We start from the raw sequence: 21,433 nt of genomic DNA on the forward strand, positions 1-21,433 counted from the left end.
AGGCAGAGAATTCCACACCTTCACCACTTTCTGACTGAAAAAGTTCTTCCTCATCTCCGTTCTAAATGGCCTACCCCTTATTCTTAAACTGTGGCCCCTTGTTCTGGACTCCCCCAACATTGGGAACATGTTTCCTGCCTCTAATGTGTCCAATCCCCTAATTATCTTATATGTTTCAATAAGATCCCCCCTCATCCTTCTAAATTCCAGTGTATACAAGCCTAATTGCTCCAGCCTTTCAACATACGACAGTCCCGCCATTCCGGGAATTAACCTAGTGAACCTACGCTGCACGCCCTCAATAGCAAGAATATCCTTCCTCAAATTTGGAGACCAAAACTGCACACAGTACTCCAGGTGCGGTCTCACCAGGGCCCGGTACAACTGTAGAAGGACCTCTTTGCTCCTATACTCAACTCCTCTTGTTATGAAGGCCAACAGTCATGCTTATTTAATACAAACAAAATATACAGTTCATTCAAGGGCATTTATCAGGTCTGTGTTCTTCTATTTACTACCCTATCCTGATCATAGCAATTCTAGTTGATAAAGGTTCTGGTGGTGTATGGCTTGTTTGTGGCAATTTATTGATGAGATAAATAATCAGTGCTAGGCTATTTTGAAACTGATATCTGCACTTGTACGGTATCTGAACATTTACACTTAATTAACATTATATAACTAGATGCTAACTGGCAGTAGGAACTATCATTTTATTTTCCCCTGCACAGAATCATTGGCCCAATTTCACTGCATCTCATGCAGCTCAAATGAGAAACAAAAAGTCAACCTTTCATCTGAGACAACTGGGAGTACTCGGCATGTAAGGCGTCATCTATGGAGAGGGAAGCAATGTCCCATGATCTGATTATAGGTAGATTTCTCATCAGTTTTCTCTCACCTGCAGAGTATTTGCAGTATTTCTGTTTTTATTTCATAGTTCTAGCATCTGGAATATTTTGCTTGATTGCAAACTGTCTGCCTTGAGATGATTTTCAAATTCAACGTATAGCCAGTTGTTTGAGCACTCAATCTTGGCTGATACTTCAATACTGGGGGTGGAGATGGAGGAGTTGTGATGCTTCAGTGTCGGATGTTTCCAAGTGGCACAATGTTCTTGGGACCTAATTTGCCATCTAAGGTCTTATAATACATTGCATTCCTTTCCTTCATAAAGTATGCTCATTTGTTAGTGGAATTAAAGGTGATATGTTGACTGTTCTGAGTAAGGTGTATTGTTGTTATAGCTGCTGTTGCGTTGGATTCAGGAGTTCAGTACATATTAACCATACTTGCAGATGTTGTGGGTTCTAAGGAGGCAGTTCAGATGGAACAAAATTGGGCAAAATTGATACTCTATGGATGATGATTTATTAAGGAGCAAACACTTAAGCTTATAATCACCAAAACAGTAGAACTTCAGTCATAGGGAGGACTGATCAAACTGGTAACCTCTTGTCGGTTTACACATTGAGCACCGTGCTCATTTCTGGCTGCATGTTTCATTCTGCATGCTACACTTTGAAATTATTGAATCTGGCCCTACATGATGACTCTTTCACTTAACTTTAGATGTTTTAAGTTGAATAGTCATTATGTAGAGCCAGATTCAGTAATTTCAAAGTGTAGCATGCAGAATAAACATTTATCTGAAGTTATTCTTTATTATTATTGTTCTTATTCTTAATCAAATTCAGAATTATTGATAAAAAAATACTTCTGCCAGAATGTGGTAATTGTAATAGGATTGGTCTGTCTGTTTTCGTGAGGATAGTTTCATAATAGAATCAGAAATTTTGGTGCATTCTTTTTCTTGTAATGTGACATTACTCATTGAAGATTTTAACATGTGCATGTTGAGATTTTGTTTTTGTTACTAACCGATTATCGTCTCCTTTTCCAGACAGAAATAGCTAAAAGACTGAATACGATTTGTGCACAAGTGATTCCCTTTCTGTCTCAGGAAGTAAGTGAACTCGTGGAACTGTTCAGCTGTTAAAGTGCAATTATGTTCTGTATTTGTAAATTAGGTAGTTATCAGCACTGATGAATGTTGTGAACATCTGTTACTGTTTTAGAGAAGCCTGTTCTGTTATAGCGACATGTTTGTATTATAGTGAGCAACTTCAATACAATGAAAAACACAGTAGATTTTAATACTAAGTGCTTGTGCTGGTTATACAATAGACAATAGGTGCAGGTGTAGGCCATTCAGCCCTTCGAGCCAGTGCCGCCATTCAATGTGATCATGGCTGATCATTCACAATCACAATACTTTCTCCATTTGTTGGCTAAAGTGCAATGGGGATGTACTGGGATCTTACCATAGAAGAAGGATATTTGTTATGAGGAAAGATTGGGTGTGGAGGGGCTGTGGAATTAGGACAGTTTAGAACATAAGCTATCAACTTTAAATAGTTAATGTGTTCTGGTAGGTAGATAAATATAAACTTGTTCCCTCTTGAGTGAGTAAATAACTTGAACGTATAGATTCATAATCATTGGGTCAAGATGTAGAAATAGAAGGTTGCTTTCATTTGGCTGAGGGGACTTCAAGTGATCTATACTGGAAAAAAATATGGCAGCTATTTATGTGAATAATTATAGAAGTTGTGCTAGTATGGATGGAAATGTTGGTTATTGTTTGAATGCACATTGTTCAGAGTTTGAAGAGTACTGAAGTGGTGTATTTGATAATCGTCTTTCTGTGATCACAGTTGATGTGTTTTTTTTAAAATTTGGGAACTTGTTTTCGAGGAATTATAACGAGAATTAATTCCATGTATTCGCATCCTTGTTGAGAACTGAGTATGTCCACAAACATGTTTGTCGGAGATCGTAAAGTAAATTCTAGTTTTACCCCTCCTTTGCACTCATCTCCACAAGCGGGTAACTCATTTGTAGGTCCATTCCCCTACCCAGCACCAAAATTGCAGGCCTTGATCTCTTGATCCATTTGAATTTTTCAGAGTGTGAAGGAAAAGATGAGAAGACAGTGATGGTTTTTACCTGTTGATCCCTATCCAATGACTTGTCAACTGTTTATGGGGTGTTTGAGAATATGTAGAAATTAAATGAGGGCGTAATTTGGTTCCGATATATTTGTACATTAAGGATAGCTCAGCTGCAGGATAGGCATTTTGGTGCAGTTTTTTTAGGTGTATATTCTGCAGCTTTAATACATGGCACAACATTGAATTGGGTTTTTTTTGCGTGTGATTTAAACTTCACAGTTTGAATTTGGTCTATTAACAGTCTTGCGATAAATGAAGCGATCTTCATATTTGTTATTTAAATGCACCAAGATTTAGTTATTAGTGATTTAACACAAGAATCTTGTTTCTGTGAACAAGCATCAACAACAGGTGGCACAAGCCGTGGAACGTGCAAAGCAAGTGACCATGGCAGAGCTGAATGGCATCATCGGGGTACGTGGGCTTCCCAGTCTGCCTCTTACAGTGTGTATACCCATCTTATTCACTTATTTTTACTTGTATAATTTTGTGTGTTGGTATTTTAGGATAACATGCTGTATGTACTTTAAATCTGCAATTCTTGCAAAGCTTTCTTCCTTTGCGCTCTAAAATGTTTGACAAATGCATGGATATCTGTGGCTGAATATCATGTGTGTTTTCAAATGGCCTATCTAAGGTAATCAGCTATTGTGATTGGTCTCAAGTTTATTCTCTATTTTTGGCTGGAGAATCGTATCTAGATAGTCAATCACCCACATTTTTTGTTAAATGAACCATGTATGCTATTCTGATCCATGTGAGTGCTGGGGCATCTGCTTTCTGCTTCACTCCCTCCTTACAAAATATAAGCAATGAAAAATGAATGGATAAAATCTGCCGTTTGTGTCCTGTTTAAAAAAAAAAAAGCACTTTCATAGAGGCTGTCCTCAATTTTATTCATACATGAGAGAATCTGTTAAATTCAGATTACTTGTTTATCAATTTATGTTAATTGTCCATGTGGAGATGCCCTACAGATTTTTATGGTTCTCGTAGACACTTTGTAATGATAATTAGACATGCCGCTGTAAGGATTAGCACTTGCAAAGACCAGTGCCATCTTTGGACAAAGAGACCAGTTAATCCATCTGTGCACAAAATTTTATCCCAATTGGAGATTGAAAATTAAAAGATCTGGATTATTGCTGATAAATGAATTGGACACAGCTTAAACATTTTTTTCTGCTTTAGTTTCTCCATTGCAGATCTACTATCAGTTTGTCTCTGAGCTATTGGTAGTCAATTAGATGAACTGTACATGCAGAGTGACCTTTATTTTCCTTCTCATATTTGTCCTGAAACAATGGCATAGTAATATTTAAGAACATATTTTTCATGCTGCTTTATGTACACCCGTTTATTGAGCCTTGCACAGATTTGTAACCTCCACTGATTTTAATAGATTTTCTCTTCCCTCTCTCTTATCCTTACTCTTCCTCTTTCTGTGCTTTTGTATTTTCTCTATTTTCATCACGTCTCCCTTTAAATAAATTTGTCTATTTGATCAATAGATCTTTCTTTTTCCACATTGTTGCAAACTAGCTTCATGCCCCTTAATGGATGCACCTTGATATTCTGCTTTCTTTTAGGCATTATGTTCAGAAAAATCAATGTTTCTCAGCATGGACTCAGTTCCAAAGCCACAGAAACAGGGCCCAACACATCCTTATCAACCAAGATGCCTCGTCTCATTTGCCCATGTCTGGCCCATATCTTTCTAAAATGTTTTGCTATCCAAGTACCTGTCAAAATGTATTTTAAATATTGTTATTGTGGCTGCCTTTACCACTTTTTCTGGCAGCACATTCCACCACCCTCTGAGGATGTTGCCCTCTCGTTCCACCACCCCTTTGAGGAGGGGTCCATTTAAGAATTTTTCCCTCAACTGTAACCTACGCCCTCTAATTTATGATTTCCCCTTCCCTGGGGAAAAAAAACCTATGGCAATAGACAATAGACAATAGACCTTTATCTACCTATGGCCCTCAGGATTTTATACACCCCTATGTTCGTCTGCCTTGTATGTTAAACCCCTTCCATTGAAATAATGCCCTTTAAACCATTAAAATTGCTCTCTTTGACTACTTATTTGCCACAACCTCTTATCTGACTTCTACTCTTGGATCTACCCTTCTGCCAATCTTGTTTTAGCCATCCCAAAGGGCACCCTCTCAGGATTCTGATCCTCTCCAATTGCAGTATAAATGTGGTTGCTGCATCACTCCCACCTTGCAACATTTAGATGAAACTCCAGTGGAGTTTAAACCGAGCGATTGTGAGATGTTGCACTTTTGAGGTCGAAAATATACAATTAATGGTAACACTCTTAACAAATTTGATGTACAAAGAACTCTTGTACAAATGAGATCATATTGGGTCCCAGTCCATCACTTCTTCAAAGTTGTAACATGAGTAGAATGGTGAAGATGGCATATGATATGCTTGCCTTCATTGCTGGGGCATTGAGTATAAGAGTCAGGAAGTCATGAGGCAGCTTTATAGCATTTTGCTTAAGCCATATTTGGAGTTTTGCTTGCAGTTCTGGTTGTGCCATTACAAGAAGGATGTGGAGGCTTTGCAGGGGTTGTTTACCAGAATAATCCCTTGGTTAGAGGGTTTTTATACAGGCCTGGACAGACCTGGGTTAGTTTCTTTTGAATGCTGGAGGTTGAGGGGAGAGGTGATAGAAGTATAGACAATTATGAGAAGCATAGATAGGGTAGACAGTCAGAAGCTTTTCGTAGGATGGAAATATCAAATACTAGAAGCCAAAGCTTTCACCTTAAATCTTAGGGGCAAAGTTTAAGGAGACGTGCAGGGCAAGTTTATAATTACACAGAGGGTGATGAGTGCCCAGAACGTGTTGCCAGGGTTGATGCTGGAGGTGGATAGGATAGTGGCATGTAAGAGACTTTTGGATGGGCGCATGGATATGCAGTGAATGGAGGGATATGGATTATGTGCAGGCAGATAAAAGTTAGTCATGACATCATGTTTGGCATATACATTGTGGCCCTGTCCCTGTGCTGTACTGTTCTATGTTCTAACCCATCCATTGATGGTTTCAGGTCAAGTTGGAACACTTGGAATATCTGACTGGGCATTTTCAGTTTAGCATAGATGAACTATTTTCCCCACAAAATTACAATATTCTGTGCAATTCTGATTTAGATGATTGCCAGTAGAAATGAGATCATATTGGTCCAGACAGTGCCTTTCCTTGGGCACCTACAACTCAACCAGGTACTTGTAGCCTTGCTCATCTGGTGGCTGTGCAATCTTTAAAGGAACCTTACCGTAACGTCTCTCAGCACCGTATTTGGAACCTGACTTCGGAAGTTCCCCCTAATTTATTCAAACAGCGTTTCTTCTGGACCAGTTTACACCATTTGATTAGAATTACTGTGGAATCGTTAGGCAACAGACAATAAGAAATAACCTCTTTATTTTGCTGGTGAATGAATCATGGAGTCTAATTGGGTTTCTTAAGCTCTTGGGTAGGCTATCTGGCACAAATACAGTGAGACCGTTAAAATCGGTGGGAGAAATCCAGTTGTTTGTTGAATGGTAAATAAAGGCTTTCATTTGATTTAATTGAGGCTAATTAAATGTTTTGAATTGTCTTAACAGTAGATTTTTTTTTTTTAAAGACACAGAACTTTTCAAAGTCTTATCTGATTTTGAATGAATCAAATTTATTTGGAACCATTGAGGATATAAAGAAGAGTTGGGTTAGTAATGCGATGGTGAAAGGGCCTTGCTGCTGCAAAACCAGTTGTTCTTAATGCAGCAGGTTGCTTGCATTGGGGAGAGGTCCTGACTTGCTGAAAGCCAATGGAAAAGGTATCCTGCCCTGTGCCAAAAACAAAACCGTGTGCAGGCTACAGGCAACTAGTGATCTTCGGACATCTTGTGGAGAGAAGGCAGGAAAATGGGATTAAGAGGCAGAGACCAGCCATGATTGAATGGCAGAGTGGACTCGATGGGCCGAATGGCCTAATTCTACTCCTATAACTTGTGAATTTGTGAACATGAATAGACAATCGGTGCAGGAGTAGGCCATTCGGCCCTTCGAGCCAGCACCGCCATTCAATGTGATCATGGCTGATCATTCTCAATCAGTGCCCCGTTCCTGCCTTCTCCCCATACCCCCTGACTCCGCTATCCTTAAGAGCTCTATCTAGGTCTCTCTTGAATGCATTCAGAGAATTGGCCCCCACTGCCTTCTGAGGCAGAGAATTCCACAGATTCACAACTCTCTGACTGAAATGTTTTCCTCATCTCTGTTCTAAATGGCCTACCCCTTATTTTTAAACTGTGGCCCCTTGTTCAGGACTCCCCCAACATTGGGAACATGTTTCCTGCCTCTAACGTGTCCAACCCCTTAATAATCTTATACGTTTCGATAAGATCCCCTCTCATCCTTCTAAATTCCAGTGTATACAAGCCTAGTCGCTCCAGTCTTTCAACCTATGACAGTCCCGCCATTCCGGGAATTAACCTAATAAACCTATGCTGCACACCCTCAATAGCAAGAATATCCTTCCTCAAATTTGGAGACCAAAACTGCACACAGTACTCCAGAAGCGGTCGCACTAGGGCCCTGTACAACTGCAGAAGGACCTCTTTGCTCCTATACTCAACTCCTCTTGTTATGAAGGCCAACATTCCGTTGGCTTTCTTCACTGCCTGCTGTACCTGCATGCTTCCTTTCAGTGACTGATGCACTAGGACACCCAGATCTTGTTGTACGTCCCCTTTTCCTAACTTGACACCATTCAGATAATACTCTGATCAAACTCTGACCTAGTATTTGGCAATCAATCTAACATCGACATATCCTCTGTCTGTTTTATTATCTGTTCATGGATGAAAGGCAAGAAAAAAAATCAAATTCTTGGCGCTTTCAAAATTGACATACATCAAAAAGTAAATTCTGTAAACCTTTATACCTCCAAGTTCACAGGAAGTGGGGATATGCTGATGATGCGGAAGACTGCGAGTGCGGACGGGGCCTCCAGACTGTGGAACATATCCTGAGCTGTGACATACTGCATGACACATGCACTGTAAAGGATCTTGCAGAAGCCAATGATGTGGCACTAAAATTTGCTCGCTATTGGCAAACAGTTGTGTGATGACATGAAATAATAATAATATGTCCCAAGTTTAAATAATTGTTATAATATGCAATATAGATAGGACTGGAGTATTCAAAATGGGTTAAATTGATAATTGTTCTTCAGAATGAAATAGTGCTTGAGCCTGCTGATTAATTATACCTGATAATTATTGAAATCGTAGCTAACTAATGATGGAGGCAGACAATTCAGCCCATTGTATCCATTTCAGTCAAGAGCTATTGAGCTTAATCCACCGTTGATATTTCTAGATCAAGAGCTTGCAGGTGATGGCTCTTTATAAACACGTCCAAATTGTTTTTCACTGTAACATCTATCTCCTACACCGAGTTCCAAACATCTTTAATGAAAACCATTTTCCTTATCTTTCCTGTAATCCATCTAACATTTACTCTTATTACCAAAAATAACAGTTTTAAAAAAAAACTCTTTTGCAAAGGGAAATGAGACTTTCCCATTTATTCTAATTTGGGTCTTTTCAGATACCTCAAACAAGTCGTGACTCGATTATCCCTCATCAGCCTATTCTAGAGCAAGTGGCCCTAACCTATCCACTGCTTCCTTACAACTACAAATGTTCAGTCCTGGTAACATTTTTGTAGATTGTCTGTATTTTCTGCAGTATATTTGCATCTTTCCTGTGATCAGAACTGTGTACAGCACATGGGCTGAGGTTTCAGTTCTAGGATAACGGCCCTGCTTTATTATTGGCTAATAAAGGAAAGCATCTTTTTTGACCATCTGTTCATCTGATTGTTTTTTAAGGATTCCTGTACATGCACTTCCTCCATACATCTCGGTATCCTCAATTATTTATTCCTTTCCCTTGTTGCATCTGCACAAATATTTACGTTACGCTTCATTACTTTAAATTCTGTTTGCCATTTCTCTGCCCAGTTAACCAGTCCGTCTACATTTAGGGGGGCATAGCAGTAGAGTTGTTGTCTTGCAGCATTGGAGACCCAGATTCAATCTTGACTACGGTAATGTCTGTACGCAGTTTGTACATTCTTCCTGTGACCAAGTGGGTTTTCTCTGGGTGCTCCGGTTTCCTCCAACAGTCCAAAGGCGTGCGGGTTTGTAGGTTAATTGGATTCTATAAATTGGCCCTAAGTTATCGGATAAAACTAGTGTATGGGTGATAGTTGGTCGAGGCGGACTTGGTGCACCGTCGGGCCTGTTTCTACTGTGTAGCTCTAAATTAAACTATCTACATCTTGTTACATTCTAAAGTTTTATTCCTCACTGTTAACTAAGTGGCGGCATTGACATTGTGCAATCTTATAATGCCTTGTGCAAGTACAAGTCTCTTTAATTTTTGTATGAAAAAACCATCCTCCAACCCTCTGGCATCAGCCTTGTATCCAGGGAGGATTTAAAAAGTGATTGCAAGAGTCTCAATGTCCTCTTAACAAACTGACAAATATTTCTTTCAGGCCCAGCAATTTATTCAATTTTAAAGATGCTAAACCCATTTATACGTTCTCTCTTAACATATTTATCCCATCCAGTTCTATTTTCACTTTAATTACAATGCTACCATTGTTGTCCTCTTCTCTAGGCAGCTGCCAACTATTCATATGGAACCAGACCATTTCCGCCATTTACATGTGGAGGAAGGAACTAGTAGAACTCGTTTCACTGTTCGTATCCCTTTGTTATCACCTCCTCCACAGCCAACAATGGGCTCCTTGGCCATCAGTGCCAGCTCTGATTTGTTCTGTGCCTTTCCATACCTCTAGTTTCCCTGACTCTCAGTCTGAAGAAGGGTCTCGACCCGAATCGTCACGTATTCCTTTTCTCCAGTGATGCTGACTAACCCATTGAGTTACTCCAGCATTTGTGTATATCCTCTATTTACACGGTTACTTTCATGGAATGCTTCCTTGGAAAGTAATAATTCCTAATTTATTATTTATTTTATTATCGTGCCTATAATCCAATTATACCAAAATATCCCCTCATTTTCCAAAGAAGTGAATATGTTTGAAGGTTCTTTGATCTTAATTGAGAAAACTTTTGAAATATCTAGTAAACTCAAAACATACATTAATGATATTTAAAAAAATCTCTTTTCCCCGAACTTGGCACTGAATTGAACCAAGCGCAGGCTCGGTGATCATTACGCTGAACATCTCCGCTCAGTCCGCCTAAACCTACCTAATCTCCCGGTTGCTAAATACGTTAACTCCCCCTCCCACTGACCTTTCCATCCTGGGCCGCCTCCATTGTCAGAGTGCGGCCCAGTACACATTGGAGGAACAGCACCTTATATTTCACTTGGGCAGCTTATGCCCCAGCGGTATGAACATTGACTTCTCTAACTTCAAGTAACCCTTGGTTTCCCTCTCTTCTCCCTTCTAAGTTCTCTGACCAGTCTTACTGCATCCGACTCCATTTTATCCCTGTTTGCTTTGTTGTTATCCTTTCCCAACTAACAATGATCTATTCTACATTTTCCTTGATCTGCATTCCCTTTGTCCTGTTTTCACACCTTACATTTCCGTATCTATGTATCTCCCTCTTTCCTGACATCAGTCTGAAGAACGGTCTCAACCCGAAACGTCACCCATTCCTTCTCCAGAGATGCTGCCTATCCCGCTGAGTTACTCCAGCATTTTATCTATCTTCGGTTTGAACCAGCATCTACAGTTCCTTTCTGCACTGAATTTTATCGATCCTTTTCCACCATTTTTGTTCTAGTCATCCCTGTCACTCTGTCTTATCTTTCACATATTCATTGGCAGACTTCATAATTATCGGGTGTAGGGAACTTGGTTTCATGTTCTGACACATGCATCATTTTTGCGTGAAAGACACTGGTATTCGGGTTAAAATTGGCGTATGTTGGCATATGTTGGCGTATGGCATAAAATCGGGCTGACAAATCTTGGGGCCTTTGCTCCATTATTAAAAGTGCAGTGTGTCAACCTGTTTCCCAAGGGGAAGCAGACAACAGAAGTCTATCTCTTCGTACTAACAACAGCTGCAGCATGGATAAATGTTGACCCATTTTATGGCAGCTGCCTACAACACAAAGGGATGTGACTTAGTGTAAAGGACAATGGGGGTCATGCACTAAATACTGACAATTAAACTAAGAAAATTTGAAGCCCATATTTTTTGATAAGGACAGTCTTTCCAGATTATCCAAGAATTAGTTCTTTCAAGTATCACTCCCATATAAAATAGTTTTGCTAATTTCCGTTGGCAGATTGTGTTTATTTGTCAGTTGCTACTACTGATGTGTCAGACTGATTGGTAGACATTACAATGTGCTAATTGTTAGCAATGTGCATTTAAAATTGCAGAACGTTTAATGGGATTTAATTAGCAGTGTGTCATGTTGTAATGTAAAATTAGGTGTTTTGGCCTGTGATTTGCTTGATTATTGCCAGAGGTGCATTAGACAGATGCTGCACCTATCGAAAGCTTTGATCAAGTGTTTGCAGTTTGAAAATTCACTAGTACAGGAAATTTGCCGTGCACAAGGAAAGCCTTTCCTCGACATCCTCTGCCATTTGATTAGGAAATCGTATTGCTTGCATCAGGATGCGTGTGAGAAAGTGTGTCTGGTGTTGGAGCAGTAAATTATTGGGTCGGGAAGGAATGGGATGATAATGATTACAAACAGGTGGTATATTCACGTCCCTATCTTGCGAGCTGTAGTCGGGGGTAGAGCTAGCTAACCAAATCACCAGAAGGGGACCTGCCCATGTACTGCTTCCTAGCTTGTTTGTGTCATGGAAAAGTTGGGTTGACTGGCTCTGCCATTCATGCTGGAGCAAATATCCGTTTGTATTGGCACAAAGTGCTGGAGTCAATCATCGGCTCAGGCCGCATCTCTGGAAATCATCGACGGGCGATGTTTCTGCTCCGCACCCTTCAGTCCTGAAGTGAAACATCACCTATTCATCTAGAGATGAATTCTCTAGAGATGCTGCCTCATCTGCTGGGTTACCCCAACATTGTCCTTTTTGCAAACCATCATCAGCAGTTCCTTTGTAGCGCTTTTTCAATTTGTGCTTTAGAATAGACCTAACATATGTAGTACATCATTGGATACCACTGTCACTATCTGGGTCCTTCCTGTGGTAGCACAAATGCCATATGTTCAGTAGTGATAATTTAGAACCACAAATTTTATTTCCATTTTACTTTTGATGCAAGTTGGATTTTGCAATGCACTCGATAGGCACTTAGATTAGATTACTTTATTTTCATGTACTCCAGGGTGCAATGGAATCCCTTGTTCGCATGATGTTTATAAAGTAAACAGTCAAAGTAGTTCTGCTATAATGTGACTTTTCAAAACGCAAATTGGATATAATGCGATTCATGAACCAGGGATCATGTTTGTACTGTGCGCAGAATTGGTTATAATGTGATTTTGATCAGGAATTGGAGAACCACTTAAAATTTACCGTTGGAAATTTACTTAGGATGGGGGGAAACTGTCAGGGTAGGGGAAGAAGTCTTATTTCCACGTAACCTCCCCTTGGACCTGTTGTTCAGTTTCATTGCAGGTGGCTATTAAAATTGGCACTCAATTGCTTCGATTAACACTTGTGCAATGATAGTCTATTAAAGAATGTGCGGACTTTAGTATTTTAAGCTTGTACAAAAATAAACCTATAGTTATTAAAAAGACCGTATAATTTTTTGAACATCATGCAGGGGAAAAAAAGTTATTTGGAGTCCGAAACTTTAGCCAATAAGCTGCTTTCCCCCATTGACACACTTGTTTTTATTATGACAACATGTACAATGATGAATGCAAAATAGCAGAATGGTGCAAGATTGTATTGCAACATCAGAAATGTAAAATAACATATTTTGATTGTTCATTTAAGAGTATATGGCAGTTCCTCTGGGAATGGGGTATGAAATAGATAATTTCATAATATTCATAATGGGGTGTGAAATAGATAATAGGAGTCAAGAGGTGGGGGTGTGGGGAAGAAAGCAGAGGGAATATTGTGCAGTGATTTAGAAATAACCCCACCTGAACAAATCAACACCAAATGTGTAAATATAGTATTACTGTATTGCGGAAAATTTGAGGTAATTGTGCTTTCATTATATGATTTAATCTGGTGGAGGATATATACACCGATCAGCCAAAACATTATGAAATGATGAGTCAAAACTTTATGACCACCTGCCTAATATGCTGTTGGTCCTCCGTGTGCAGCCCCCTATGCAGCAGGGTGCGATGCACTGTGTATTGTGACACATTCCTCCCGTGACCACCATTAAAATTTTCTGTGACTTGTGCCACAGTAGACCTTCTGTCGGTTCGGACCAGACGGGATAGCCTTCGTTGCCCCCGCACATCGATGAGCCTTGGGCGCCCAACACCCTGTCGCCGGTTTGTGGTTTGTCCCTCCTCGGACCACTGTCGGTAGGTACTCGCCACTGCTGACCAGGCGCACCCTACAAGCCTTGCCGTTTCAGAGATGCTCTGACCCAGTCGTCTGGCCATAACAATTTGGCCCTTGTCAAAGTCGCTCAGGTCTTTACTCCTGCCCATTTCTCCTACATCCAACACATCGACTTCAAGAACTGACTGTTCACTTGCTGCCTAATATATCCCACCCCTTGACAATTGCCATTGTAACAAGATAATCAATGTTATTCACTACACCTGTCAGTGTTCATCATGTTTTGGCTGATTAGTGTATGTTGGTATATCTTCCCTAGCACCTTCAGTAATTTCAGCTGTGTTTGCAGCTAGTTATTCATCTATCTTTTGGTCAACTTTGCAGAAGGAAATTAACTTTTCAGAGGTGTTTTTTAAAAATAATTGGCTAATTCCATAATACCTTCCTAAACATTTTGACTGAAGATGTATGATGGCACAGGCAAAGCCAAGTGGTTGTGATTATAGTTACAGTACTGCTTGGCAGATTATACCAGTTTGGATAAGCAAGCTTGTAGTGTTTGAAGTGTGTACTGGAGAACGCTTGCAGTTTTTATAGTCAGAACTATATAGCACAGAAACCGGCCATTTGTCCCACCGTGACCATGCAGACTAATTTGACCTGCTACTGAGCTACTCCTATTTGTCACATAGGCCTCTAAACCATTCCTATTTATATCTGTCCAAACGGGGAGCAGTGAAACAAAAGGAAGGAGAAATAAATTGAATTCAGAAATATTGGAAAGCTACTTTAGTTTTAATTAATTCTTGGATAGAAGGGCATTTATTATCCATCTCCTATTGGGAGCTACCTTCTTGAAACTGTAAAAGGATGCCACTCGTAGGCAGAGTCTTTTACTATATATAAGTTTATTCATAACACTGCACATACATTATGCCCTAGCTGTCCGTGGTCATCACTGGCACTAGAGAGCGAGCTGGAGGTGGGGAAGTTACAATTATACCAAAGACAATGGGGAGTGGTTAGTAGTGGTGAGGTCACTATGTTAAAGGAACATGCACTGATCTACATCCTTCCTCTTGGAAACAAAGTGACCACGGCTCATGCGCTAGGCTCAAACTACAAGCAGACTACTCGTACACACCGTACCGGACAGGCGGCCTGACCACTCTCCCAGAGCGGGTGCGCAACCCACCATCCCCGCCGGTCGAAGGAGCAGCATGAACGGGTGCGGGTACAGAGGCCGGGGAACCAGGGGAAGGAGGAGGACTGGGAAGCGATGCACGCACAGGCGAGGGAGGGGTAGGTAGCTGGGGCGACTGCGGATGTACCGGAGCAGGAGGCACATCAGGCACCTTGTAGTGGACGGGAGGCGAATACGGGATCGCGGGGGGCGGTGCAGGTTCGTTTACCAGCATCAGGTGCTGGCGGGTACGACGGTACACGGTGCCCTCGTAGTTGACCAGGTACGACCGTGGAGAGTCAGCATTGCCGACGACCACGGCCAGCCGGTGGTGGCCGGAGGACGACTCCATCCGGACAACCTGACCAGCGAACAAAGGTGGAAGGGGACGGGACGATTTGTCAAAGGAGCGCTTCCGAATGAGCTGCTTCTCAGTGATGCGCTCCCTGACAGCGGCAGGGCTCCGAGCCGTGGGTTTCAGGGATTGCTGGGAGACGGGGATGGGGGGTCTAGTGGTGCGGGACAGGAGGCGCTGCGCAGGGGAACCGAGCGCGGGGTCCCGGGAGATGTTGCGGAGGTTGAGGAGGGCAAGGTACAAGTCCGAACTGTCAAGCCGGCAACGTTCCATCAGCTCCTTAGCGCTGCGGACAGCGCGCTCTGCAAGTCCATTGCTTTGCGGGTACTCGGGGCTGCTGGTGATGTGGCGGAAGTTCCAGCGATTTGCGAAAGCAGCAAACTCCGCGCTGGTAAACTGGCTGCCGTTGTCGGACTGGAGAGATGCCGGGGAACCAAAGGTCGAGAAGTGGCGGCGAAGCTTCCCGATGACGGCAGCAGACGTGAGGGACGGCAGCAGGTCCACCTCGAACCAGCTTGAGTAGGAGTCCACCAGGACCAGGTAGTGTTTGCCACGCCACTCGAAAATATCGGCGGCAACAGCCGTCCACGGCAACTCGGGAGCCGGCTGCTGCAGGAGAGGCTGACGCTGCTGATGAGGTAATAGGCTGTTGCAGGCAGCGCAGGCGGAGACCCTGTCCCGGATCTCCTTGACCATGCCAGGCCAGTAAAACTGTGCTTGGGCCTGGGACAACGTGGCCTCCACCCCTGGGTGTCCGTTGTGGGCGGTGTGGAAGTAGTGATCGCGCAGCGCAGCCGGCACCACAACCTTGTGACCCTTCACCACCACACCCGCGTGCAGCACCAGTTCATCCCGAACCAGGAAGTAGGGCACGGCACCAGCCGGCAGGGAAGACCGTCGTTCAGGCCAGCCACGGCGGATGACGCCCGCAAGCTGTTGGAGGTCCGGATCCGCGGCAGTGTGTGTGACCAGGGACTGCAGCTGCCAAGATGGAACAATGTTGACGTTCAACACCATCAGGTCCGCCGATTCGTACGGATGGCGGGAAATGGAAGGTAGTGGGGCGCGGGACAGAGTGTCTGCCACGAACATCTCCTTGCCTTTGCGGTACACGATTTCGAATTGAAAACGCTGCAGCTGCAGCATCATTCGCTGCAGGCGGGACGATGCTGCGTGGATGGGCTTGTTTAAAATCGAGACCAGCGGCTGGTGGTCAGTTTCGATGGTGAAAGTTTTTCCCAGAACGTAGTCTCTGAACTTGGAGCAAGCGAACACCACGGCAAGGAGCTCCTTCTCAATCTGCGCGTAGCGCTGTTCAGCAGGGGTCATTGTTCGAGAGGCATAGGAGACGGGCAGCTGTCGGTCGTCGTAGAGCTGCAGGCAGGCAGCACCCAGGCCGAACCGAGATGCATCGCAGGTGAGGACAATTGGCCTGTTTAAGTCGAAAAACCGCAAAGTCGGGGTCCGCGCGAGTCTGGACCTCAGGGCTACGAAGGCCGATTGGTGGTGAGGGAGCCAGACCCAGGCATTGTCCTTCTTGGTCAGCTCTCTCAGGGGGGCACTTAGTTCGCTGAGGTCGGGTATGAACTTACCCAGGTAGTTGACCATGCCCAGGAAGCGCTGCAGGCCGGGCACGTCAGTGGGAGCGGGCATTTCGGTGATCGCCGCCGTCTTCTCGGGGTCTGGCTTCAGGCCCCCCGCCGTGAAAACGTGGCCTACGTAGGTGACTTCCGCAACGCGGAACCGACACTTCCTTCGATTAAGCTTGAGGTTTATCTCACGAGCCTTGTCCAGGACTTGGCGGAGGTGTCGGTCATGCTCAGCAATGTCCCTCCCATACACCAGGATGTCATCCACGATGATGGCGCACGGCAACCCAGCAAACAGCTGCTCCATCGTACGCTGAAAAACCTCGCTTGCCGAGTTGATACCAAAAGGCATGCGGAGGAAACGGAACCTGCCGAACGGTGTGCTGAAGGTGGTCAGGAAGGAGGAACGTGCGTCCAGCGGGATCTGCCAAAAGGAGCTCTTGGCATCCAGGACCGAGAAAACTGTGGCTGGACCGACCTGTGCCGCGACGTCCTCCACCGTCCGCATGGGGTAGTGCGGGCGTTTAATAGCCAGGTTCAGGTCCTTGGGGTTGATACAGATCCTGATCTCGCTCGCGTCCTTCTTGGCAGCGACCACCATGGTGGAGACCCACTGGGTGGGGGCACTCACCTCCTTGAGGATGCCCAAGTCCACCATGCCACGTAGTGTGGACTCCACGCGGCCCTTCATGGCAAAAGACACACGGTGGGCCGGTCTGACCACTGGCACTAGAGAGCGAGCTGGAGGTGGGGAAGTTACAATTATACCAAAGACAATGGGGAGTGGTTAGTAGTGGTGAGGTCACTATGTTAAAGGAACATGCACTGATCTACAGAAACCTCCTTGAACTGCCACATTTTATTTTGTGTGCAAGGTACTCCTACGGTTGGGAATTCGAGAATCTTGATTCTGGACAGCAATGAAGCCGCAGCATTACACTTCCAGGATAATTGTGCATCTTCCATGAGAAATTGATGATGATGGCCATGTTCCTACATGCCTGCTACCCTTGAATTTCTGGATCAGAAGGGTCTCTGCTTTGTGAGGTGTTGAAGGAGACTTGGCCTGTTTTGCATCCAATCGATGATACATCAATCTAGTTATTGTACAATAGGAGCGAGTGAATGCATCAGATGAATTTGACTTCATAACACATAATGTTAGAAAAGGCTTCTAGCTTCTTAATAGGATGCATATCTGCAGTGGTTTAAGATAAGATGGATGATCACTTGAGTTATCATAAATATCCTGACAAATAGCAATATATGATGGAAGTAGGAGTCGGCTAGTCAACCCTTCCAGCCTGCTCTGTCCATCGTTTAATAAGATAATGACATGTGAAATTAGTCTGAGATCCACCATAGGCCTCAACCCCTCCATTGTTCAAAACTTTCTAACTGAGCCTTGTATATATTTAATGACCTTAAACTCTACAGCTCCAAGGATAGAGAATTCCTAACCTTAAATCTTTATTTTCCACCTTAAGTGGGTGACTCCTCATTATGAAAATATGCTCCTAGTTCTGTATTTTCCCCGCAAAAGGAACTGACTTCAGGCCGTGTATCCTTTCAAGTGTCCTCAGCATCTACAGTGTTTTGGAAATATTGCCTACATTGTTTTTAAACACCCGTCCATATAGGCCTAATTCATTCAAGTGTCCCGCACAGATTCATTAGCCGCAAATCGGGATCATGGAGTCAGACAGCATGAAACATCCCCTTGGCCTGCTGAGTCCACACTGACTGTCATGCACAAAGGCACACAGTTGGCCGCACATTGGGCAGCAGTAGAGTTGCTGCCTTACAGCGTCATAGACCCGGGTTTGATCCTGATTACGTGTGCTGTCTGTATGGAGTTTTTCATGTTCTCCCTTAGATACCGTGGGTTTTCCCTGGGTCACCCAGTTTCCTCCCACACTCAAGCGTACAGGTTTGCAGGTTAATTGGCTTTGGTAAAAAATTGCCTTTGGTAAAAAATTGCCCCTAGTTTGTAGGTTAGTGTACAGGGATCACCAGTTGGCACAGACTCGGTTGGCCAAAAGGCCTATTTCTGCACTGTATCTCTAAACTAAACACAAATCCTATTTTATTCTCATTCCTCTCACCCCCACAGATTCTACCACTTGCGTGCACATGTGGCAAATTATAATGTCAATTAATTTACCAATTCTCAGTTGAGATTTTATTCCTTCTGTTTTAACACTTTAACACTGTTTCAAATTGATTTTGACACAAACGCAGTGAAAGTAGTTTTTCCTCATTCTCAGTGTTGAACTTCTTGATATGGACATGTGGAATGTTGGTTACATGAAGAATTTGTTGGAAATGCTCAGCAGGTCAGATAGCATCTGCGAAGAAAGAAACAGTTAACATTTTGGGTTAAATCCCTTTTCAGCTGTGTAGATCTGAAAAGTTAACTCATTTTCTCTGTCCACTGATGCCACCTGATTGGCTGATTTGTTTCAAGCACTTTTTGATTTTTTACTTCGGGTTCCCATTATTTGCCTCACAAGAAGATTCTAAGGAAATCTGCTAATGTATTTTATAGTTTTGATTTTTCTTCAGCAAGACAAATGAACAGCATTTTTTTTTCTTAATCTGTCCATCTTTCTTGCTGATGAGTGTGGACAGGCTGATTTCTTTAGGCATTCAAATGACTGAGTGCTGCATCCCAACTGATTTGGACCCTGCTGGCCACCACCATCTGCTGGTGTGGCAATGCTTTGTTTATCATTTTTCTTCCCTGCCCCCCCCCCCCCCCCCCCCCCCCCCCCATCGAACCAGTATGCTTCTACTAGCTCAGTGGTGCAGGCCCAATTGCATGATAATTTAAATTTAATCCTTTTATGCTCCTCTGGCTCCTGACCTTGGGCTTGAACAAAATTAGTACAGATATAGGAAACGTGGATGATTCTGTACGGGTTGTTGGGTTAGTTTTTCGGCCCAAATTCATTGTTTTTCATTCTGTGTGTGGGGGGATGGCATACGGAAAAACTGGTTAGTACAGAGAATTCCTGGTCCTGATCAACATTCATTGGAAGGACATGTCAAAATAATTTCCCTGGTTTGAGGCCATTTTCTAATTCTAACTTGCAATTTATCAGACTTGTTTCACGTCACCCATTCCTTCTCTCCCGAGATGCTGCCTGACCCGCTGAGTTACTCCAGCATTTTGTGTCTACCTTCAATTTGACCCAGCATCTGCAGTTATTTTCCTACTCATTAAATTTTGGCGTTTGCATGCCAGTATTTGAATTTACAAGGCTTATGTTACAAATCCCAAACTACCATGTCAGTAATGCAAAATGCTGGAATGTATGTTTATGATGTCTGGGGATTTTTTCTTTAAGGAGAAAAGTTCTCTAAATTATTCTGAGGTTGCTATTTGCATTATGAGACCGTATCAATAGACAATAGGTGCAGGAGTAGGCCATTCGGCCCTTCGAGCCAGCAACGCCATTCAATGTGATCATGGCTGATCTTTCTCAATCAGTACCCCGTTCGTGCCTTCTCCCCATACCCCCTGACTCCACTATCCTTAAGAGCTCTATCTAGCTCCCTCTTGAATGCATTCAGAGAATTGGCCTCCACTGCCTTCTGAAGCAGAGAATTCCACAGATTCACAACTCTGACTGAAAAAGTTTTTCCTCATCTCTGTTCTAAATGGCCTACCCCTTATTCTTAAACTGTGGCCCCTGGTTCTGGACTCCCCCAACATTGGGAACATGTTTCCTGCCTCTAAGGGTGGTGAAGGTGTGGAATTCTCTGCCTCAGAAGGCAGTGGAGGCCAGTTCGTTGGATGCTTTCAAGAGAGAGCTGGATAGAGCTCTTGAGGATAGCGGAGTGAGGGGGTATGGGGAGAAGGCAGGAACGGGGTACTGATTGAGTGATCAGCCATGATCGCATTGAATGGCGGTGCTGGCTCGAAGGGCTGAATGGCCTACTCCTGCACCTATTGTCTATTGTCTATTGTCTATTGTCTAACGTGTCCAACCCCTTAATAATCTTATCCTGAATTCTGAACCATGTGCCTTATCAAATGGTGTGTAAAAGGAGTTACAAAATGCTAGGTCTAGCCACACTTTGAGTTGGGATTGCATGACAAATTGTTGGCGCGTACAAAAGTAGTTTCTGCAATCTAAACATGATAAATATTTGGAATTTTATAAAAACATCTTAAAAGTCAAATGGCCTATTTTGGCCCTTGGTCTGATGGTTTAAATAAAAACTTGCCAGCTATATTTAATATAGATTTATATAATATGAGCAATTATTTTCTTCCACATCCAGGGAAACCCCCAATGCTGGTTTACAGAATTAATTTTATTGTGATCTAGAGTTCAAATGGGGAGACAACCTGGCAAATATTCTGTTTCTGGAGTTCTAGTGATGAAGGATTTTATATTCACATTTTGACTGCTTTTATGAAGTGTTGTTAATTGCCATCAGTTTTTTGCCAGTATATGCATCACTAATTTCTTGCAAAGAAATTGGATGCAACATTTAAGGAATGAGCAGTGGTAATTATTGGGAAAGGACAAACGTATTACTTGTGTTGCAGTGAGCCTGCTTCTAATGGCAAGATTCCAGCTTTTAATTAAGTGCTAATAAGCATTCTTAAAGTAGATATCAGGATGAGCTTAGATTTTTTATTTATTTCTATGTTTGCTGCTCATCATTTAAAATGCTCAAACAAGTAGAGTGCCAAGTGTACTGTATTAACCTTTGCAGAAAACCTGTACTGTAAGATAATGTAAACAGTTCCAT

General features: G+C 42.9%; 1 protein-coding gene across 7 annotated transcripts in view; it reads left to right on the forward strand.

Annotated features, from left to right (window-relative positions):
• LOC144592027 (transducin-like enhancer protein 1) overlaps nucleotides 1–21,433 on the forward strand; it is a 126,894-nt gene that overhangs the window by 26,917 nt on the left and 78,544 nt on the right. For 5 of the 7 annotated variants that reach the window (XM_078396203.1, XM_078396202.1, XM_078396205.1 and 2 more), the window contains 2 exons: nucleotides 1,904–1,966; nucleotides 3,354–3,458. In XM_078396203.1, coding sequence (XP_078252329.1) covers nucleotides 1,904–1,966; nucleotides 3,354–3,458 — 168 coding nt within the window. The remainder of the gene's footprint in view (nucleotides 1–1,903; nucleotides 1,967–3,353; nucleotides 3,459–21,433) is intronic. The other 2 variants (XM_078396206.1, XM_078396207.1) reach the window with 1 other exon arrangement.

Source organism: Rhinoraja longicauda, chromosome 3 (assembly GCF_053455715.1).
Source record: "Rhinoraja longicauda isolate Sanriku21f chromosome 3, sRhiLon1.1, whole genome shotgun sequence".
NCBI classification, from domain to species: Eukaryota; Metazoa; Chordata; class Chondrichthyes; order Rajiformes; family Arhynchobatidae; genus Rhinoraja; species Rhinoraja longicauda.